The 16,341-nt window shown below is 42.3% G+C and overlaps 1 protein-coding gene across 4 annotated transcripts in view; it reads left to right on the plus strand.

Annotated features, from left to right (window-relative positions):
* Positions 1-14,291, plus strand: part of DOCK10 (dedicator of cytokinesis 10) — a gene marked incomplete at its 5' end in the record, with an annotated part of 280,108 nt that extends 265,817 nt beyond the window's left edge. For 3 of the 4 annotated variants that reach the window (XM_082658291.1, XM_082658290.1, XM_082658293.1), the window contains 6 exons: positions 2,959-3,105; positions 4,953-5,163; positions 6,380-6,570; positions 8,883-8,983; positions 9,160-9,298; positions 13,566-14,291. In XM_082658291.1, the coding sequence (XP_082514417.1) occupies positions 2,959-3,105; positions 4,953-5,163; positions 6,380-6,570; positions 8,883-8,983; positions 9,160-9,298; positions 13,566-13,712 (936 nt within the window). In that variant the 3' untranslated portion in view covers positions 13,713-14,291. Of the gene's footprint in view, positions 1-2,958; positions 3,106-4,952; positions 5,164-6,379; positions 6,571-8,882; positions 8,984-9,159; positions 9,299-10,580; positions 10,657-13,565 lie in introns of all 4 variants that reach the window. The other variant, XM_082658292.1, reaches the window with a different exon arrangement.
* Between the last annotated feature and the right edge of the window lie 2,050 nt (positions 14,292-16,341).

The raw sequence follows: 16,341 nt of genomic DNA on the forward strand, positions 1-16,341 counted from the left end.
TCAATAATTTTCGTTTTCGGTTTATTGAAGTACATTTTTATAATCATCTGTTGCCTAAAAGTTTCATAATCCATGCATGTTACCTACTGACTCAAAGTCCTTGTTTAACTAGGATACGTGCTGTTTCGTAACCATGGCAGATCAGGGTGTTTGTTGCCTGGTAAAATGACATTTTAGAAAATAGAACTATGGAAAATGCGGAAGTCATATTTCCTGTTGCCTTGAAATGCAGTCTTCTCATCACTTTGGGGCAAAAGCAAAAGAGAGACTGCCCATAGGTTTTCATCACCTTGTGTCCCTATTTATAACTCAATTATTTCACGGACAGAGCATTAAACTTCCTTAAGATAGTGTCCTGTGCCTCACTGGGCTTTGCTTTGACTTCCCTGGGTAAGAGATAAGCTCGCATCCCGGCCATTTTCAGAGACTCCATTTCTCTGGCTCCAAAAGCTCTTACACAGTCCCTGTAAGGGATTAAGTGCTATATTCTGCTACACCCGCTCCTTTCTATTCATTTTATAAAATAGTCTCAATAGGTTTATAGCTCCATGTGCTGTAAATAAATTGATTAATTCTAATCACGATTCTTTCTGATCAATCACTTACCAAAATATCAAAATAATCATCAATAGTCCTTTTACAATAAGGAAAAGTGTAGTGCCCAAGTAAGAGAACCCAAAGGTATGTATTTTTAAGCACTCAAAACTCAGTTTAGCTGTTTCCCTGCATATTAGCCAGAACTCAGATTGCTTTGCTGACAGTTTTTTCCTTTATCATTGTCATCACTACCATTCTCCTCATTATAGCTAACACTCACCAATGGCCTTTTGTGTCCCGGACACTGTCCTTAGGGTCTCCTAAGTCTAAGTCTGTACTATTTCCCATCCTCCAGACCAAGGAGTAAGGATGAAAGGAGTCACAGGTCATGATCAAGGCCACAAGGGTCATAGTAACAACAATAAAATACTGCTCTCACCACTCCTTTTCTGCTAACTCTGGATTCAGAAATTTGTTAGGGGAAAATTTTCACAGTGAAAGTATCTTTGTGCTAGTTTTCACACCATGATGAGAAAATCTTTTCCTGGAACTTGGAGACATTTTTCTCGTTGAAATGGAAGTTGTAAATGTTGCTTCAGCTATTGCCCTGTGGGGATTCTGGTTGATGGCCTCAGAAGTCTTAGTTCTCTTTTGTGTCAGTCTGTCAATCTGAGCCACTAACCTCTGACCTTGAATCAGACAAAACTCCATAAAGACAGCAACAGAAAAAACCTAGCAGGCTGGAAGTCATGTGGGGATAGGGCCAGACCTCACTACCCCTACGAAGTCTAGAAGAATGATAAGGAGAGACTTTTCATGCTTTTAGCATCACACATCACTGTTTTAGCAGTCTGGAGTCAAGGTACTCATAATCAACTGTGTTGGTCTTGAACATTTCTCAAAGAAATTTGTTCAATAAAAACATCTGTATTAAAAGCAATGGAATCTTTTCCAGTTATATTTGGTACAAATATATCCTTTTAAGATGTAGCCCTCTGAGAGCTATCTTATTCATCTGTTTATTCATTCAACTAGTGTACAGTGATGTCTCTCTAGAGACCAGGCACTACGTTAAATACTGGACATGCAGTGCTGAACAAGATACTTTCCTGCCTTAAAAAAGCCCAAAGTCAATTAGGGAAACACAAGGAAACAAGCAATTACCTGCTGAACAAGAACTGTGCTGGTGAATGTGCCTTATTCCTTGCCTTCAGTTATAGCCCAATTATGATACAAAGTATACTGTTCATGATGGGCAGACTTACATGGATGAAAGTGCTTTACAAGTATAAAGAACCATACAGATGTGAGCTGTAATCATTATTCTTAGATTGCCTCACATTAGCCATGAAAAAAAACAGCATTGGAACATTTTACCCATGGTTTTTTACACATAATGAGTAGTTTTTAAATAGCCAAAAATAATTTTTTAAAATGTATAGGTAAGATTTTTTTATGACCTTCAGTATCTTTACTCAGCCCTCAGAAGTCATTTCCTTAAGGTAAACTCTGCAGTCAGAAGATACCAGAGACACTTGGGTTCTTAAACTGCAAACTTACTCCAATATTCTGAGGTCACATTTATTCCAAAGGAAAAATGCCTCTGTGTCTCTTCAGTGAGAAGGAATTATAAAGATTGCCTCAATTATCCGCAATGGAATCTTCCCTTCCCCCTGTTTCAAACAAGGTAAATAAATTAACAGAGGTTAAAACCTACTTGCTCCTATGACATAAAAACGATAACATGGTTACTTTACTACTTTCACTCATAAGGTCTAGCTTTTCAAGAACGTAAGGGATCTATTAGTAAAGTAAATTGAAGGACAAAATTGCACATAGCCAAGTTGCATCAGACCCCTGATGAAATATTAAAAATAACAGTACTTGCGAGCATAGCACATGTAATTTCTGTTATGGCTTTTCATCTAAGATGATGTGGGAGGCATATCAACCCATTTAGATACCTTATCTGCCCTATAGCATTAATATTTCCTATCCTGGTTCCCAAGACTTTCTTAAAAATGATACTGCTCTTTGAAAAATACCGTTGAAAAATACCAAAAAGTACTCCAGACTTTGTGTTCTACACCAGGCTACCACATGAGGGCATTCTTCCCCTAAAATATGTGCAAGCAGGTATTACCAATGATTTCTTCTAATAGAGAAAAATACGTGTAATTTGCTTCGTGAGGCTCTTTGGCCTGACTAGGCAGTATTTACACTAATGACTGATTCTAACATGATACTTTGTTTCCTTCACTCGATTTTTCTCTGAATTTGAATTTTATAGGGTGCTAATCTATGGCTTGGATGACAACCAAAATACTGGCTATAATATTTAAGTAAATGTTTTTGTTTTGCTCCTTATTTGCGGTTGGAGTTCTCTAATAAACTTGGCGGTTTGCTGTATGTCTTTCATAGGGTTTTTTTGAAGAAGAAGAAGGTAAAGAGTATATTTATAAAGAGCCTAAGCTGACAGGTCTCTCCGAGATTTCCCAAAGACTGCTCAAGCTCTACGCAGATAAATTCGGAGCGGACAATGTGAAGATAATCCAGGACTCCAATAAGGTAGGGGAACATCAAGATTCATGCAACTGCAAAGAACTAACTACATTTTTTTTTCCCTCTTAACTACATTCATTAATGTTTTAAATTTCTGCCTGACTATGCAAAGTAAACTACCTAAACTATTTTGAGCGTTTCGGTTGTTTATTGGTCGATGGATTGGTGATTGGGGAGGGGAGTGTCAAAAACCTTGTACATGTTTATTTGAGTAACTTTTAGGTAATCTTAGAAACAACTTACTAAACCCTAAATCACTCCCATAGGTTGTTCGCATTTGAGTAGCAACCAAAGGGTTAAAGTAATTGGGCCCAATGGTGGACTGGGAGGAAAGAGCAAAAAAGTATTTATTTAGTCATGAAGGTCTTCCTGGAGCTTTCGTCCAAGTCACACAGGGAAAGCTTGGGGCTGGGGGCTCCCTGAACAGCTCATTCTTGGTTGGGCAATGCTTCACAGAGAGCGTGATGTTTGAGCTGGGGATTGTAGGGTGAGAAGGTGTTCTCTGGAAGCGTTCTAAAAGCCAGCACATGCAGTGACAGGAGGAATTCAAGGGAGAGGTGTGTTTAGAGAACGGCAGGTCTTTGAAACATAGATTGTATAGAAGAGCGTGGCAGAGGTGGAACTAGAAAAGCTGCTTTGCACTCAACTGTATTGACCTCTATTAGGCCCAGAAAAGGTCTTTTTTTTCCTTTCCCTCTTTTGCAATGCTAGTATTTGGAGGGGTCTGGGCATGAGATTAGATTTGCTGGATCTGGACAGAAATTGTTAAAATGTGTTCATCATTCTTAGCTTGAAAGGTACAAACCTCTTCCCCATAAAGAGGGACAGAGCTAGAACCGCGGTCATGGTCGCCCTCCTACATGGAAAGTAGAAACAATTCCTAGCAGTGAGAGAAGTGCCAGTTTTGGTGTCAGGACAACTGTTGTCTTCATCCCGCCATGCTGCCACTCATCAGCTGGCGATCCATCTTGGAGAAGTTGGGTGGTCACTCGGAGTCTCCATTTTTTAATCTGTGAAACGGTTACAGTTACACCCATCTTACAGTGCCATTATCTGCAGCATTACAAATAAATTCATGAGCTTCCTCCAATCTCTGGAATTGATAAACAGTGGATGGGTGAACGGATGGAGAAAGTTGGAAGAAGCCTGAAAATTCTTCAAGGAATCATTAGCAAAGAGGCTGAGGCTCATCTCTCCCTCCTTGAAGGAAAGCAAGAGCCATTGCCTGGCTGTGTGGGGGAGACCCCAAGCCTGTCTTCCTTGCTATTTGTCAAGCCTATTCACCAAAGCTGAGTTAGTTTTAAAAATTACATAGAATGACTTATTGCAGATTAGAGAAGGAATTCGAGAAATCGAAAATAAAAATATTTGCAGTCGTGCGATAGGTCATCAGTTAATCTGCTAAACAGACCAGGATCCTCCTTTCACATGACAAGCCCACAGCCGATGGTCCCAGTCTAGGTACACGACTGAATCGTAGAGGAACAGAGATATATTTCTACTCTCAACAAGCTTGATTCAACACAAAGGTGAAGATATTCAGTACAGAAGAGAAAGAAAATAAAAGGTTCAATAGTACGTCATAGCCAAGTACTTATGTTTCAAAGAGCCCCAGCTACTTGGCAAGCTGGCTTCCTGCTGCCTCTGCCACCATCTGGCTGCTTGACCACAGTCCAGCCAGCTACTCTTTTGGGCTTTCCGTTCACCCAGCTCTCACATGATGTGATGGGCCTTTCTTCTCTGAGAGGGGCAGCTCAGGATGCCAAGCTGGGGGGATACAGGGTTCCCCACCTTTCTTTCAGAAGCACTTCACGGCTCACTGCTCTTTCTCTGCCCATAATGTGTTGAAACAGGTAAACCCCAAGGATTTGGACCCCAAATACGCCTACATCCAGGTGACCTATGTCACGCCGTTCTTTGAGGAAAAGGAAATAGAGGACCGGAAGACAGACTTTGAAATGCACCACAACATCAACCGCTTTGTCTTTGAGACGCCCTTCACGCCGTCAGGCAAGAAGCACGGTGGCGTGGAGGAACAGTGCAAGCGGAGGACGGTCCTGACAAGTAGGTGCTGGCCCCCGAGCACGTGCTCCCACGCAGGGCCCTCGCGTAGGCCGGATTCGCGGAAATCAAGACACTTCCATCTTGCAGACAAGTACCCAAAGTGTGCTGACTTGGAAATGTTTGCCAGGAGCATTTCTTTATTTTCTTTCAAGACAGAGACCCTTGACAAGTCAACCAAAACAGAAACTATCACAGGGTCACTTTACCCACCTCTTCCCTTTAGACCGTAGAGTGGTGAAGGTCCTGGTGTCTTGGGAAAGGCACTCTGAGCTTTTCTCTCCTCTCTCCCTGAAACTACCCCCCAGTTACTGCAGAGTTAGCCACTCTCGGAATTGTGTGCTTTGGGGCAAGATTCTCAACCACTGTGGAATTCAGGTTCCTCATCTGTGAAATGAATGCAGAGGGTTTTCCTCCAACATCCCTTCCAGTACTATCTAGATCTATCCTGTGAGTTGGTCTTCCCTTCATTCCACAAACATTCGATAAGTGCCTGTAGGTGCTGGGCATTGTTCTGACAATTCAAATAAATAAAACACAATTCTTGCCTTCAAGGCGCTCACCATCTGGTGGGAGAAAGAGCTAAGTAAAGCAAGAATTTCAGGTGATCCCAGCATGAGAAATGAAATGGGAACCCAGAAGAGGGGGACTTAGGGCAGGCTGAGGGGAAAAATGAGCGCGGGCATCTGAATGAAGGAGACCCAAGCCACCTTCAAAGGTGAGCAGTCCTAGATTCTATAGTAGATACGTGGGTAGCAGCCACACCCAAACTATGGGAAAACATTCCCCTTCAGTAAACTTTTCCAGAACTTGCATAATTCAAAAAAAACTAGAACAAAGCTATTATCGTATATGCTATTCAGTATCTAGTGAAGCATTCTTGATTGTGATTTAGTGTAGTTTTTATCTGAATTACAAGTTGTGGTGGAAGCTATCATCTTTTCAGTGTTTAGAGACTCTATAGGTCTAGTCCAGCCTCGGCAATGAGGACATGTTGGCTAGTGAAGCGTGGGAGAACGTGCCAGGGGAAAGTAGCTGGGCTCCTAAGAGGTATATGAGAGCGTGGAACATAGGAGAAAAAATAACTCACATACACAGAAAACATGCAGGATGGAATGGTCTGTGTGCAAAGAAAAGACACAGGATCGTCCTTTCAGGAGAACCCTTGACTCTTCACTAACCCTCGACCTTGAAATGCTCTTGTATTGCTTTTGTGCAGCGAGTCACTTGTTCCCCTACGTGAAGAAGAGGATCCAGGTCATCAGCCAGTCGAGCACAGAACTGAATCCCATTGAAGTGGCGATTGACGAGATGTCCAAGAAAGTTTCCGAGCTTAGTCAGCTTTGCACGATGGAAGAAGTGGACATGATCAGACTGCAGCTCAAACTCCAAGGGAGCGTCAGCGTGAAGGTAAGCATCGCCCGGAGCTGAGATACTCATGGCCAGTGGAACCTGGTACAAAATGCCCCTTGGGGCTTCCCTGGTGGCGCAGTGGTTGGGAGTCCGCCTGCCGATGCAGGGGACGCGGGTTCGTGCCCCGGTCCGGGAGGTTCCCTCATGCCGCGGAGTGGCTGGGCCCGTGAGCCGTGGCCACTGACCCTGTGCGTCCGGAGCCTGTGCTCCGCGGCGGGAGAGGCCGCGGCAGTGAGAGGCCCGCGTACCGCAAAAAAAAAAATGCCCCTTGAAATTTTTTGACAAAGGGTATAAGAGACATTTTTCTGTTTGTGGTACCATTCAACACCTTTATCTGAGTCTTTAAAATTTTGTTTCCTTGTGAATGCCCATTGATGGTGCCAAACAACTAGAGATAAGCCTTTCTTAGGTTTAGCTGAAATAAAATTTCTTCTTCCTCAACCGTCCTTTCTCATCTGCTCTGCATAAACTGTGTTCTATATTCTAAATTCTAACAAATAATTAGTAAATGAGTAAGCATGGCTCTCTTGTAAGTCTCTGTCATGAAAAGCCTTATAAAACTGTTCAAAAACAAAACTTTTTTAAATGTTTACTAGTTCATAAAACGTGCATCAGTATTTATCTGACTGTCAGGGTCTTGAGAGGAAGCAGAGGGCCTGTTCACAGTGGGTGACTGAAGAAAACGTAACAAATGACTCTTTGAAAAATGTACAAGAAGGGGCTTCTCTGGTGGCGCAGTGGTTGAGAGTCCGCCTGCCGATGCAGGGAACACGGGTTTGTGCCCTGGTCCGGGAGGATCCCACATGCCGCAGAGCGGCTGGGCCCATGAGCCATGGCCACTGAGCCTGCCCGTCTGGAGCCTGTGCTCCGCAACGGGAGAGGCCCATGTACCGCAAAAAAAAAAAAAGAAGTACAAGCTGTATTTAGGAAAACCAAAGAGGGCAGGCACCGGGGCGTAAGACTGAGGGGCTGTCACCCTCCCCAGACCTGAAGACTCAGGGGAGAGAAGAGTTAGTGGAAGCAGGGAGAGAGCAGGGAGAGCCAGCTGATGACAGACAGACTGACAGATAGACATGTTCTGTGCTGGGGGATTGCAAGGAAGAAGGCCTGGACCTAAATAAGCCCTGACAGGACTGAGACTAGGATGAGGCGAGTGAGGCATTTTCCTTGGGCACAAAATTAAGGGAGCATCAAAACACTCAGTAACCAAGATAAGATTATATTTTAATGCAATATTTTTAAAAATCAAAAATAACTTCAAAAATCCATATTGAACAAAGTATTAAAATTTTAAATAAAGGCAAGTCAGTAACAGTGCCACACAGAGCTATGCGGGAGCCTGAGGCAAAAGGAAGACAGTACTGTTGATCCTGATACTAACTGGCTCTCCTCTTCCCCGCCCACCTCTTGTCTGTATCCCATGGCTGACTCAAAATAATAATAATACATGTTTAAAAGCCAGAAAGTAAAAGAACCATTGCTAGACTCCAAACGGGACAGCTTCCCTCAGCACATAGCTGAGCAGAGGAAGGTGGAGTTGCATCTGGAGAGACAGAGGAAAGCATTCTGTACTCACTCTACCACACTGCCAATACCTGGTAGGCAAAGCCATCTGAAGATGCCTCAGATACAGCACTGGCTTCCTTCTTCTTTCACCTTGTTCCTTCCAAGCCCCACAGTCACATGCAAAGACTGTTAAGCCCTGAAGAACATAGACGCCGTCACTAATGAGAGCCTACGCATGCCTGTGAGCGTGAAGAGGACTTGGCACTGTGCCTTCATTCAGCAAATCTAAAAAGTCCCTTTTGGACCCCAATCTCAGCCAGACTTTCAAGGGAGATGCAATAAAGCAGTGATTCCCAGGGCGATGCCTAGATCGCGACCACTGTGGAATGTCTCTTATTAATAGCTATGTGTCTGCTTGAACGTTTGTAGGGAAAAAACTAGCACAGCAAACATTTGATTTCACGGATGTTAAATTTATTTAAGTAAATCAAGGTGAGTCTAGTTTTCAAGGTTATTAAGAAAAGAACAGTGCTGACGGAATGAGGCTGTGGCCAAATGTGACACGGTGCACACAGGACTGAAGTTGAGGAAGGACGACAATGAAGTGTGGAACTCAGATGCTCCTTTTAGTAGCTCACTGACCAGTTGAGAGACCGCAGATAAGACCGATAACAAATGAGTAGACTACAAGGCAATGTGAGAGAACTGAGGGGCCACACGATGGGTGCTACTCCTTCCAGCCTTGGAGAAGGCTCCATGGAGGAGGCGGGACCGTCCTCATCCAATTCTCTCCTCCCCGATAGGTTAACGCCGGGCCGATGGCCTATGCACGGGCTTTTCTCGAAGAAACCAATGCAAAGAAATACCCTGACAACCAAGTAAAGCTTTTGAAGGCAATCTTCAGGTAAGCTTTTCTTTGTTGGGCTGTTCTTCCTTGAATCCCTTGAGACAGGGAGTCATGAATGAACGCCCCAGGAAGCCACCTGACCGACCCTCTTCTCGGTGGCCGAGTGTATCAGCAGCCTGACTTCGAGTTGCCACTTTCTCTGGCTGTTAATTTGCTTATTGCTGTCACTAAAGGCAGTTTGCAGATGTGTGTGGGCAGGCCCTGGATGTGAATGAGCGCCTCATCAAGGAGGACCAGCTGGAGTACCAGGAGGAACTGAGATCCCATTATAAGGACATGCTCAGCGAACTCTCAGCAATCATGAGTGAGCAGGTGAGGCTTCCCCTGGGGCAGCCCGAGCGGTCCATGCATAGCAAGTGCCCATTTTATCCCCAGTGCCAGAAGGACCGGAAAGAGTCTCTTTGTTTTCCTACTGCTGAAATCTCTGTACTTTCCTGAACACCATGTTGCTGAGCTGTTTTCTCCCCCATGCACAACATCCCCTGTCTCAAAGGAGAGGGATCAGGTTGGAGAAAAATCTGTAGGAAAAGAAGATGAGATGAGAACCCAGTTGCTGTCCATAGTTTTCAGAGATGTTTATCCAAACAATGTGTGTTGGTTTTCTAGAACAGTTGATGCCTGTTACACACCAAGAACATTGGTGGCATTCCAGCTAGAGTTTGCTGCCACTCCCAACACCCCTGATTCAGGACCTTACAATCCCCAGGCTGGGATGTGGAGTTCCACAGTTCTGCCACTAGGGGTCTCTGCATCATACTCAGGAAGAACACCAGGACTAGGGTCCTGGGCTTTTAATGGTCAAGGCTACCTCTGGAAAATATGCAGAAGTGGGATAAAAGCCAACCCCACACCCCACAAGCAAGTCATCCATGATTTCTGACATGTATTCAGTATGTTCTGTAAGACTGTGCACAAAATGTGGACATTCAATAATCACAGTACTTTTGGGGATACTGAGAATCGAGCGACCGAAAGCCAAGTTCTGCTTTTTTTGGCCCGCTTCCCAGCGTCCGTCAACCCTCACACTCTACCTGGACATCTCATCACCCATGGTCCCCTCAAGGAGTTCGATGTGTTCTTTCCAGAACAATTGAGGGGGAGAACTTGAGTTAACCTCCCAATAGTGCTTCATGCACAGTAGCCATTCACTAAATATTAGTTCCCTTTCCTTTCCTTAAATGGCCTAGCACTATAACAAAACATGAAATGTGTCATAAGCATCTTTTATTCTAATTGTATTTCCCATATGTTTATTTTTCTTCTTTTCCATCTCCTTCTACCCACATTTTAAATTATCCATAGCAGTTAGAGAAAGAAATGGTTAATTGACTTACGTTGCAAAGAAAACAATCTCCCTGGATAGGATTGCTAGTGGAAGTATTGGTTTGGAATTTTTCAGGGGTAATGGGAATTAAATACTCAGGAACAACGCCTTAACAGCATGGGAAATCATAAATCAGAGAATGAAACAAAAAGAATAAACAGTGGATCTGAAAGGGGGAATAGGTGGCAAAGAAATGCTTGTTTCCAACTGTAAATTGCATCTGACCTTGAAACTTTGGGCAAAAATGCTTTTCTCTTTTTTTCCTGGCAGCTCTGTCGTGGTCCATGTTTATACAGCTTCTGTTCCTCTGTGTCTAGTATTTCCCTCAGTACTGTAAGCAAAAGCGGTATGTTTTTCTTTCCTTATGTCTACTCTGTCCTTTGTGGCCTTCTGGTCTACCTCTTCATTTTTCCCAGACGCCTCCATAGTGACTAGTGTTCTCTAGATGTTTACTTAATTAGAACAACTTTATTTCTATTTCAAGGTAGGTCAGTATGAAAATTAAAAAGCCTACTAAAATGAAAAAGCTAAAGTTAACAACTTAGCTTTTAAAAGGAAAACGTATATTCTGTCAACTTCTGAAATACATTTGAGCTCATTTGTATCCAAAACAAAGATTCATTATACCTCCAAGTGCTAAAACAACATTACAAAGACAAGGACCAGGTGATTAAGAGGAGAGAAAAATAATCTCTTTTCCAGAAAACCTTTGCTAAGAGAAGCAAAATGTGACTCTGTGCTTTGTAGAAACTGATGCAAAGAAAAGAAACTTATGCATTACACGGGTCCTGTTATTTAGTAAAAGAAATAGATCTGTTGGCAGGAAAGACAGACTTTCTCCTGGTCCCGAGCTTCTATGGGGATTTGTCACATAGGTTTTCATGTATGGCACAATGACTACAACATTCACGATATCCTAAAAAAAAAGTTCTCCGGGCTTCCCCGGTGGCGCAGTGGTTGAGAGTCCGCCTGCCGATGCAGGGGACACGGGTTCGTGCCCCAGTCCGGGAAGATCCCACATGCCGCGGAGCGGCTGCGCCCGTGAGCCATGGCCGCTGAGCCTGCGCGTCCGTGTGCTCCGCAACGGGAGAGGTCACAACAGTGAGAGGCCCGCGTACCACAAAAAAAAAAAAAAAAAAGTTTTCCTTAAAAACGATTTACTCTATTATGTGGCCATTCCACATTTCCACCTTAGATTAAAATGAGGACAAAATATTAACTTCTAACTCTGTAGAGGATATTCTAAATTAACTACTTAATTGACGATTATCAATCATAAATTTAAATTAACCGTAGCAAAACTCTAAGTCATCTACACCAAAATAAGCTATTTTCATGGCAACCATTGATAAGTGTTTTGAGTTGGTTGTAATGTCAGAAATAGCTAGCAAAGGATAGGGGTCCTTAAAGTCCAAAGTATTTTTTAAAAACTGGGTATTTATCTCAGTTCAGATTTATAACAAAAAAAATTTGTTTGCTTCTTTTCTCAATTTTTTAATAAAGCATTTGACCATAATGTTTGGGTTTGAACTCTAGCAGAGGGAAGGGTAGTCAAATTTTAGCATAACCCTGTAATGCATGAATGAACCATCATCTTTAATGTATGAATACCTTTACATACCTAGATACTCATCCACATATTCTGGAAACAGGTACATATATAATAACAGTAGAAGAGAGAAATTCTACCATAAAACTTTTAAAACACAGAAACAGAGTTAGAATGGATAGACAAACATAGAAATAGAAAAACAGAAATAGAATTGATTATGGAGTTCACTCCAAGAGTGTCCAGAAAAGTCTTAGCTAAAAGGCTAAGACTGAAGCCACTACTTAGTGAAAGAACCTTCAGTATAAGGAGAGAGATGAAGCCGGATTAAGTGGATGCTAGTGTGTAAAATGGAGATGTGGCGATGCAACAGCCTCAGCTGCTAAAGTGACAGGCAGGCAGTAATTACCTTTACAGGCAGTCAGAGTGCCGCACTATTTTATAAACAGCCAAAATCCATAAAAGCCTCCTTTGATGGAGGCCAAAGTAATACATGTAACTATTGGATGAAGCGTAAGATGCTAATTCGGAGTCTGTTTCAACATTTAGAAGGATGACAGCATAGTGAAGTCAACGCTGGTAATGGATATCAAATATAAAATACAGGGAAAGGAACACATCTACTCTGTTAAAGTGCCAAGCAGGCGAGATCCAAAGGCATGTTGCTTTTAGAATTTCTTTTGATACATTGTTGGCCAATTTATTTAAGCAGAACTTGAGACATTGATCAAAAGGAGAACTTATTGGTAGTATAGGATACATGGATGCCAGGTGCTTGGTGGGGACAGAGCGACCATTCCATCCCATAAGAGTAGTAGAGCTAAAGCATGGTAATGCAGGAAGTTAGTGGGAAAATTGTCATAACCAAGAATTTTAAATATTAATTAAGTCTCTTCTGCACAGAGATTTTAGAGGTGCCTGGGGTTTCTGTGATTGTTACTGTGTTCACATATCATTATTTGAACAGATCTGACAGGAAAGTATGATTTAGGCGTATTAACATTATTTTCAAAAGTAAAATCAGGTCAAGGTATATTTTTTCTTTGTATTATAGTTCCATTAATGCAAACATTTAAATGAGACCTCAGCTGTTTCCCTTTGGGGGCAGATTTTGCCCATACAGTTTACAAACTTTGCAAATAAAATAAAATTCCAGAATTACTCAAACACATTCATAAGGTTCATTCAGACATTTACAAATATATATCTGGGGCTTCCCTGGTGGCGCAGTGGTTGGGAGTCCGCCTGCCGATGCAGGGGATGCGGGTTCGTGCCCCAGTCCGGGATGATCCCATGTGCCGCGGAGCGGCTGGGCGCGTGAGCCATGGCCACTGAGCCTGCGCGTCTGGAGCCTATGCTCCGCAACGGGAGAGGCCACAACAGTGAGAGGCCCGCGTACCGCAAAAAAAAAAAAAAAAAAAAAAAAATATCTATCTATCTATCTATCTATCTATCTATTTATATATATATGTGAGAGTTGAAGAGTATCGGAAAGCTACTTTAAATCTGGTCAACATGGCTGAGACATGGGCTGGGAAAAAATTCTTCAGATCTGCTTTGATAAGTGCATTTTTCAACATTTGCAGATTTCCTGTAGGGAATTTTAAAAAATCACTGTTCTGGGTTTAATTTTGTGTTTGGAGATATTAACACAGACTTCTCTGTCATCATTTTGTTTTGTCACATATGTTTTGTCCTGTCCCAAGATTACGTACCAGGACGGCCCATCAAAGCGAGGAGTGGAGCAAACTTGCACTCGAGTAATTAACAAGGCGGCTCCCTCTCTGTCTCACCCAGTGCAGAAGTTTGAGGGAGAGTCTGCAACGTCAGACACGCCTCCAAGAGAACTCTGAATTTGCAGCTAATCTCGGGGAAGAGAAAGATACATTAATTTATTTGAAGTTTTTATGGTGTTCATATTTTTTGTTTTTACCTCGCTAGCTTGAGAATTTTGCCAGCCTCCAGATTTGCACATTTCTTACATCCTTTTTCTTTGAGCAGCGTCGATCAAGCCAAGCTGAATATTTGCTATGAAATTCCAATGAATGTGTAGCTCAAAAGCCGACTGTAATTTGCCATCGGCTACATTATGTTCCATACCCAGTCCTCGTACACATATTTTAAAGGTCAAAGTGAATGTTTTTTAACATTTGAGCATATTTCAGATGTAAATAGAAGATTGTAAAATATATGGTTTTTACCAAATTTAAAAAACTTTTTAGTTAATACTTATGACAGTGCTAAAACTATATGAATAACATTTCAGATACCATTATATTAAAATATTTGTGTATGTGTACAAAAATGTTGATAAATACTAATCTTTAAAGTTTGTGGAGTTTCTTTATTTGTAATATATGTGCTCTTAAAAGCAATGAGATGTGAAATTATGGAAGCCTTTTGTTGTTAATAGAAATAAAAAATACAGTTACTTTGCATTTGGTTTCCTCTTGAAGAGTGGGCAAGTTGCTACTAAAAGTGGATCATGGGACTGGGCCTCTGCTGAATGCAATCCTCCTCACAACGTTTTCTGTTTGTTTCATTTTGGGGGTTTTTGTTTTTGTTTTATTCTTTTTCAAATTCTTTTCCCAATTAGGTTATTAGAGAATATTAAACAGAGTTCCCTGTGGTATACAGTAGGTCTTTGTTGGTTATCCATTTTAAATATAGCAGTGTGTACATGTCAAGCCCAAACTCCCTAACTATCCCTCCTCCCCAACCTTCTCCCCACAGGTAACCATAGTTCGTTGTCTAAGCCTATTTCTGTTTTATAAATAAGTTCATTTGTATCATGTTTTTTAGATTCCACTATAAGCACTATCATATGATATTTCTCTTTCTCTGACTTACTTCACTCAGTATGATAATATCTAGGTCCATCCATGTTGCTGCAAATGGCATTATTTCATTCTTTTTAACGGCTGAGTAATATTCCATTGTATATATGTACCACATCTTCTTTATCCATTCTTTTGTCAATGGACATTTAGGTTGCTTCCATGTCTTGGCTGTTGTAAACAGTGCTGCAGAACATTGGGGTGCATGTATCCTTTCAGACCATACTACTCACCACCTATGATGCCTTAGCAAGAAGTCAGGAAAAGGACTTGAACCTCATCCGGACAGTTCCTCCTAAGGGCAACTAGACAGGCCAGGGATTTCAAATCCCAGGCGATAACTTGACTGATTTGGAGAAGATTTAATGAATCAGAATTTGAGGGTTGTGATAATTATTAGGACTTTTCACAAACATTCCATCTGTATATTTTATAAATTTGTGGTGGTATTGCACTTTCCTGCCTCTTCTGAAGTTAGACTTGACCATATTTTAGCCATTGAAATGTGAGCCCAAGTGACATGTGTCACTTTCAGGCAGATATTTAAAAGCCAGTAAGTGGTTCTGCCCCAGCCCTTCGCCTGATGCAGACATGGTTGAAGGACAGGAGACGGAGACTCCATCAGCCTGAGTCCCCAAGTGGCCACAGGAGCAGACACACACTCACACCACTCCCCCAACGTTGTTGGACATGGAGTCTTGAGTGAGAAAAACATTTTGTTGTATTGAGCCCTGATATTCAAGGCTTGTTTGTTACTGCAGCATCCTGAGCTTATCCTGGCTGATCTGTGTTTTCATCAGAGCTGTGACTGATATTCCTCCATGTGTGGGAACCACTGACACATCCCACTCCCTCCCCCGCCAACACCAGCAGCAGTTCAGCTGAGCTGTCTCCATATGCAGAAGGCAAGCTCCAGAATATCATTTTATATTGACCCTCACCAGACATTCTAAAGGCCCAGTCTCCAGTTAGGAGACTTTAGCTGAGCTCATCTTTCTGCCCTGTAAGCTCATCGGTCAGTATTAGCACATGAGGGCCAGAAGGGAAGATAGGGCTTGGAAGACACATGGAAATATTATATACACAAAAGTGATAAAAGGACATTTTAGATGAGAACTCCGACCCCTTGAGACTCATATAACTGTGCTTTTTTCAAATAAAGTCCACTGTTTCATTAGAAAGAGGAAGAAAGGAAGGGAGGGAGGGAGGGAAAAGAGAAGGAAGGAAGGAAGGAAGGAAAGAAAGAAAGAAAAAGAAAGAAAGAAAGAAAGGAAAGAAAGAAAAGAAAGGAAAAAAGAAAAGAAAAAGGGAGGGAGGAAGGAAGGGAGGAAGCAAAAGAAAGAAAGGAAGAAAGGGTGAAAAGGAGGGAGGGAGGGAGGAAGGAAGGAAGGAGAAAGGAAAAAAACCATGGTGTGAGCTGCCCTCTGGCTCAAAGCATCCCTCCCAGCTTCGTTCTGGCTCCCGCTTAGGGTTTCTGACTGCCTGGTCAGCATCTTGGCTTCTCCCCTCTAGTTTCCCCTTTTGGATTTTTAAGCTGCCCTCGAGAGGATTACTCTCCCAGGAACCCAGGAAGACTCTGCCTCTGCTATTGTCTCCCACCCAGTTCCTACCTTTAGGCTCATTTCCTCATCTCAACCCACCCATC

The sequence above is a fragment of the Grampus griseus genome, assembly GCF_964374135.1.
Source record: "Grampus griseus genome assembly, chromosome: 7".
NCBI lineage: Eukaryota > Metazoa > Chordata > Mammalia > Artiodactyla > Delphinidae > Grampus > Grampus griseus.